Here is a 6,104-nt window from a genome sequence, read left to right as displayed (position 1 = left end):
ATTAAAAAAATGAACTAAATAATTAGTCGCCTAATTCCCAGATGATTTTACAAAAAATAAAATAGATGAAAAAGATTCTAACATCACAGTCAGGGACGGACCTAGTAGTGTTGATATGGGGCTATAGTCCCACTAACAAAAATATTGTCTTTTAAAAAATTAAATGTAATTTTTTTTAATTTGATAATTATAGATTAAAATAGTAGAAAAGCCCCCATAAAATTAAATAAATCTAGTAAGAGTAATTATAATATAGGTATAAATATTTTTTAATAATAAATAAACCCCCACAAAGTTAAAATTCTGAAGACACAATAGTATAAATTATTACAACAAATTAGTTTGAGCACGGATACACTGTACTTTTCTCAAAAAGTGGAAAAAAAATAGATATTATATACATAGTCAAAAGAACTAGCTAGATAGATACCAGTAAAGGACGACAAGTCGTTTTTGTCGTTCAGAATAAAATTACAAAATTGACCTCTCGTTCCCAAGGAAAACGACAACGACCGCCGTAGAAGTAGGTAGGTTTTCCAAAACAACTTATAGAATTTCGCCAAATGGAAACTGTCGAAACCAGCCTTCTATATTGGACGTGTTGGCTTGTGCATGGCGATTCCTTTATTTTGTATTATACATAGTTTTATTCATACAAATACAACCCAACCAACCATTCACAACCACGTACATTAAAATCTTCGCCCTTTCTTTCAAAACACTTTTTTTAATTGTTTCTGTGTTTTTTTTTTTGTTTATCACTAACACCTGGTGCGGTCGTCACTGTCCTTTTGACTTTTTTGGTTTTTCTTGGAAAGAGCTCTGTTCTGAGTTCTTCTGACATGTAGATTTTTTTCATTTCTAAACTGAAAACAAAAACAGAGAAAAGAGAGAGTGCAGAAGATGAGTGTGAGAGATTTATTGACGAGGGTCAACGTGATTTGTAATAAATACGACAAGTACGATTTGGAGAAGCGTAAAGATCAAGCTCAGAATCTTCATGGTGGCGACGATGCTTTCTCTCGTCTATACGGCGTCGTTGAGGCCGAACTCGACTCTGCCCTCCAGGTCTTCTATCTTTCTCTTCCATTGCTTTCCCTGAAAATTTAAGTAGGAAAAAAAAAACCAATTTTTATGCTATATGGGTATTGGATTTTATATGGAACAGTTACTTTTGAATAGCCAAATTCTAATCGTTTTTAATTTCATGCTTCAAAAACTAAACCTTTTTTTGCTATTATTGTTATTATTTATTTATTTATTTTTGAATAATATTAGAAATGGGAGGCTGCGGCAACAGAGAAGAACAGGGCTAGTGCGGTTGCTATGAACGCCGAGATTAGAAGAACCAAGGCTCGTTTGCTGGAGGAACTTCCCAAATTGCAAAGGCTTGCTTTTAAAAAGGTTTTGTTCCCAATAAATATGTATTATGCATAGTAAATAATTAAAGAGTGTTTATTGATTTAATTCTATGTTAGGCATCGGGGATTAAAAATCACCTGACATGACATGACATGGGATGGGGCCGGTTTTGCCTTTTGGGAGTCATTTTCCTTTTCTTTGGTCCACTTTAAATTTGAGAATTAATATTTGTCAAGCATTATTCATTTTACAATTAATTAGTTATATTTCTTAAAATTTATTACATTAAATTATATAAAATTTAATATTTAATTGAGCAATATTAATACATAAGTAAATGCCATTTAGCATTTCTCCTTTAAATTTCTAATAAATAATAATCAAAGGAGCATACACTTGGTGAATTATAAGGTTAAAGGGCTTTCAAATGAAGAGGTTGAGGCTCGAAATGATTTGGTTTTAACGATTAAAGAGAGGATTGAAGCTATACCAGATGGTTCTTCTTCATCAAATGGAGCTAACCGAGCTGAACATGGTGGTTGGACAGCTTCAACCACTTCTTATACAGGAATTAAATTTGATTCAACCTCAGGTCACCATTTTTCTTAAACCTTATCCTGTAAATGTTTGTCAATCAAATATTCTTTCTTTCTTAATTCTATTTCACTAATCTATGTGCATAGTGCTCCTTGGTAAGTAACCACTAGTTGTTGTTCCAAAACACTTTCATCAGATGGGCGATTTGGCAATGAGTACTATCAACAAACAGATGAATCGGATCGATTTAGACAGGAATACGAAATGAGAAGAATGAAACAGGTAAGTTATTTATTTTTTTGATGTAACATGTACATGTGTTTTCAAAAGAAAAAGATACAAGTATAAGTTTTTGTCAATAAAGCTTGGAGACATAATTGTGCTTGCAATTGTGGCCCTCCTCACCTTTTTTCTCACTTGTTAGGCAGTAAAAAGTATTTGACATAACAGATGAATAGTAACCAGTCTGCTGGAAAGTGGAAAGAAGAAATTAGTCTTACTTGTATAGTTTTTGCTACCCTTTTGTGCTCTTCCATTTTCATTAACTTGGGTATTTGTACCCTTAAAAAAAAAAAGGCTTTTAAAAGGGTGTGGTGTGAAATAGTCCTTGTTAAATGAATTCAACAGGATGAAGATTTAGATGTCATAACAGAAGGATTGCACACATTAAAAGATATGGCCCATGACATGAATGAGGTTTGTCTTGTACCCTTTTGTATTCATATCTCTGATGTGAAAATACTGGTACATTAACATTGTAATTTGTCAGTTTGATATTATTACTAAGACATTTTATGTTTTATATTTAAAGGAATTGGATAGGCAGGTCCCCCTCATGGATGAGATAGATGACAAGGTAAGCCATTCTCATATAGTTATCTATATATTTAATTCTCTTCCTTTATATATTCATATCTTCAACTCTACTACTACTAGTTCATCAGCTTTATTTCATTGTTGGTTTTCATTTCATTATTATAGGTTGACAGAGCAAATTCTGACCTTAAAAATACTAATGTTAGGCTAAAGGAGACAATAATTAAGGTATATATGGATTTGAGATTACTACCAGATTTGGATTAAGCTTTCCATCTCATTGTCCCTTTCACTCCAAATTAATGCTTTTCTTTTATTCAATTATAATAATTTTCTTCAGCTAAGGTCAAGCAGGAATTTCTGCATTGACATCACTCTTCTGATCATAGTAATGGGAATTGCTGCTTATTTATACAAGTAAGCTAGCTCTTTATTCTCTGATTTGAAAACACAAATAAATTAAAAATGAGTAATTAGGGGCATATACCTAGAAGTACAACTTCAAAGACAATACAGTTATAATTCAATCAATATTTAACGGTAATATCCAACTGATAACTTAAATTTATGTAAAAAAAATTGAACATAAACAGTTTTTTTTTTAAAAAAAAAGTTAAGTTAAAGTGTAAAAATATAAATATAAGAAATTTTGGCCCCAAATAACCCATTAAAAATGCAATACTACTTAAGTTCTTTATCATAAAACACCTTGGGTAAGAAACTTAAATAGAATTACCATCTTTTGTCAGTATCATTTACAAAAAGTGAAAATTCATGTCAGATCCCTTTTTAACTTTCAGTACATAATAAGAAAGAAGACTATTTTAAACACTTTTGTCTGTGAATTTGTGCCAAAACAAAAATGGGTGTCATTCATACATAAATAAATTTGATAAGAAGTTCATCATCCCTGGATTAAATTTCCCAATCCTTTATAAATTATTCCATATATTACCACAATTACATTTCCTAACCCTATCACATTCAAAAACTTATGGAGTGACATTGTATGTTTGACTGAAAATTGAATCTTTTGAATTTTGTCCTGTTATGCATAAAAATGTTTGTTCCTGTCTCTGTCTTATTGTTTGTTTGTTTGTTTTTGCTGTAAATGTAACTATCACACCCACTAAACAAATCATAAGAAAAATCCAAAGAGAATTATTAACGATTTAATTGTATTACTTTTATTTCTCCTAATTATTATTTGCATTTCTTTTGTAGTGTTTTGAAGTGAAAATGGCGCTTCTACAGTTACTTCCACGGCTATTCTCTCCTATATATGTATTTTGTTATGCAAATAAATTCATGTGAATTGATGCTATTTAATTATACAATTATTATATTTTCACAAACATGCATTTTATTGTACAATTATTATATTTTCATAAAAATTATAGACAATCCTTAATTATTTATAAGACGTCACTTTATAACAGTTAAGAATCACCTTATAGTGCTTTATACCAATGCCCTACTAATTTTACATACAATAATTTTGGCAACCTAAGAAAATAACACCCTAACCCCATCCTATCCTATGCCCTATGACCTAGTTATGTATTCTTTCATGTATTCTTTTTTTTTTATATAAACATTCTCTCATGCATTCTTGGTCGGCAATTACTGCCTAAACTTTTTTTAAGCTGTGCGCCAGCTTTTCTTCGAATAAGATTCGAATCTTTTCAAAGTTGTAATTTGCTTAAAATATAAATTAGTATAGTGAAGTATAGATATAAGAGTAGTACTACATTGCGACCGAGTTAAACTACCTCAGTTGGAAGTTGAAAATGACGGAATCATATCGTTTCCTTCAATATAGATTGTCTAATGTTAATTCCATATATAAATGTAGGGATATGATTTTGTCCCGATGTTTCACGGAATGTATTCTGTGGTACATTAGATGGGTCTCAGGGGTACATTAAATGAATGTTATGGTACGTTTCTACTTTTTAATCTTAATTACCCCTAGATCAATCTCAGCCGTCAGATCAAATAACTCCATCATCTGACGGCTACTGTACATCACGAATTACAATCAGTGAAAGTACAATAACGAGACAAAACCGTATCCCTATAAATGTATAGGAAAATTAATAAGTAATGTTAATTCCATATATAAATGTATAGGAAAATTAATAAGTAGAAGCATCACTTTTTATATTAATATAACGCTATTTATAATTTATTTATTATTTGTGGTATATTAGGCATGCAATTATAAACTAAGGTTACGTTTGGTAACACTTTTTTAATTAGTTTTCTGTTTTTAAAAGTGGAAAAATGAAAATATATTTCAAAAATATGTTCTATAAAACTGTTTTTACTTTTCAATTTTATAATTAGAAATCAAAATTTTAAAAACAAAAAAAAATTACTAATAATTTTTTAAACAGTTTAATTTCTTAATCAATTTTTTGGATTACGACCAGACCCGGACCCAAATCCCCTTCCCACGGCCCTGGCGCTGAACCCCGCTTCTGACTTGAACCCAAATCCGACCCCGGACCTAGACCCGACGTAAATAAAATCAAAAAATAAAAATAAAAAAGAACTTTACAGAACACACTTTTATTTTCTGTTTTTAAAATTAAAAAATAAAAGTGGTTACAGAACGCATTTTTGTTTTTCAAAAATAAATTTTTTAAAAACAAAAAGTTTACTTTCATTTTGTGATTAAAAAATTAAAAAACAAAAGTGCTACCAAACGGCACCTAATTAATAATATGATTGTAGATGTTATAATACTAAGTCTTTGTTTACTTTTGATTTTTATTTTTTTTGAATAATTTATGATGTCAAAAAATTAAGATTCAAATAGTTAGTTGCAGACAGTTTTATTTATTTTATACACATACGATAAATTGTTTTGAACTTTATTTTTTATACTATAAATTGAGAATTTCTTAAAGATGAACAAGATACATATTACAACTACAATATACAACCTCATATAAAAAATTAAAATTTGATTTATTCTTAAAGTATGGGAAATAAAAAACGCCCCACGGTAGAAAAGTGATACCCATACATGAGAAGTCGTTAGTTCAAGAATCATCCATGTGTATAAGAGCCATAAATTCGCGAGAGAAAGCCTAATAGAGGCTTGAAGTGGAGACGTTACAAAATGGTACTAGATCCCTAATTCAGCTGAAAGTGTGGTCGATGAGGACGTCAAAATCTCGATGAGGGTGATTAAGACAGTCAGAGTCCCGTTGATGCGTGTCGTAAGCCACAACAAATTTACTAATTATTTTAATTTTTATATTACCAATTACTTTAGTATAATGATAAATACAGGTCGATCCCATGAGGATTATTATCAATTTATTATTCAAAAATTAGTGACAAGAAATAAAAGATTTTGATTATGAGAATAAAATAAC

The 6,104-nt window shown here is 30.1% G+C and overlaps 1 protein-coding gene across 3 annotated transcripts; it reads left to right on the top strand.

Annotated features, from left to right (window-relative positions):
- The first annotated feature begins 478 nt into the window (after positions 1 to 478).
- LOC115706451 (syntaxin-71) lies at positions 479 to 4,136 on the top strand. Of its 3 annotated transcripts, XM_030634105.2 has the most exons (9): positions 489 to 1,068; positions 1,279 to 1,404; positions 1,774 to 1,954; positions 2,096 to 2,181; positions 2,527 to 2,595; positions 2,711 to 2,755; positions 2,881 to 2,943; positions 3,056 to 3,132; positions 3,940 to 4,136. In XM_030634105.2, exons 1-9 carry the CDS (start codon positions 904 to 906, stop codon positions 3,950 to 3,952), a joined length of 825 nt encoding a protein of 274 aa, XP_030489965.2. In that variant the 5' UTR covers positions 489 to 903; the 3' UTR covers positions 3,953 to 4,136. The 3 variants fall into 3 exon arrangements, with proteins under 3 accessions (XP_060964315.1, XP_060964314.1, XP_030489965.2); XM_061108331.1 differs by lacking the exon at positions 3,056 to 3,132 and having other exon boundaries at positions 481 to 1,068; XM_061108332.1 differs by lacking the exons at positions 2,881 to 2,943; positions 3,056 to 3,132 and having other exon boundaries at positions 479 to 1,068.
- Positions 4,137 to 6,104: the final 1,968 nt, after the last annotated feature.

Source organism: Cannabis sativa, chromosome 1 (genome assembly GCF_029168945.1).
Source record: "Cannabis sativa cultivar Pink pepper isolate KNU-18-1 chromosome 1, ASM2916894v1, whole genome shotgun sequence".
Classification (NCBI taxonomy): domain Eukaryota; kingdom Viridiplantae; phylum Streptophyta; class Magnoliopsida; order Rosales; family Cannabaceae; genus Cannabis; species Cannabis sativa.
Note: the sequence above shows the minus strand (reverse complement) of the source record. Positions and strands in the feature narration are given on the sequence as shown.

Excerpts from the sequence above, each read along its gene's own strand:
- LOC115706451 (XM_061108331.1), top strand. The coding sequence starts at position 904 with ATGAGTGTGAGAGATTTATTGACGAGGGTCAACGTGATTTGTAATAAA. Across the intron at positions 1,955-2,095 it reads TAAATTTGATTCAACCTCAG|ATGGGCGATTTGGCAATGAG; the intron begins GTCACCATTTTT and ends CACTTTCATCAG. Across the intron at positions 2,756-2,880 it reads TGGATGAGATAGATGACAAG|GTTGACAGAGCAAATTCTGA; the intron begins GTAAGCCATTCT and ends TCATTATTATAG.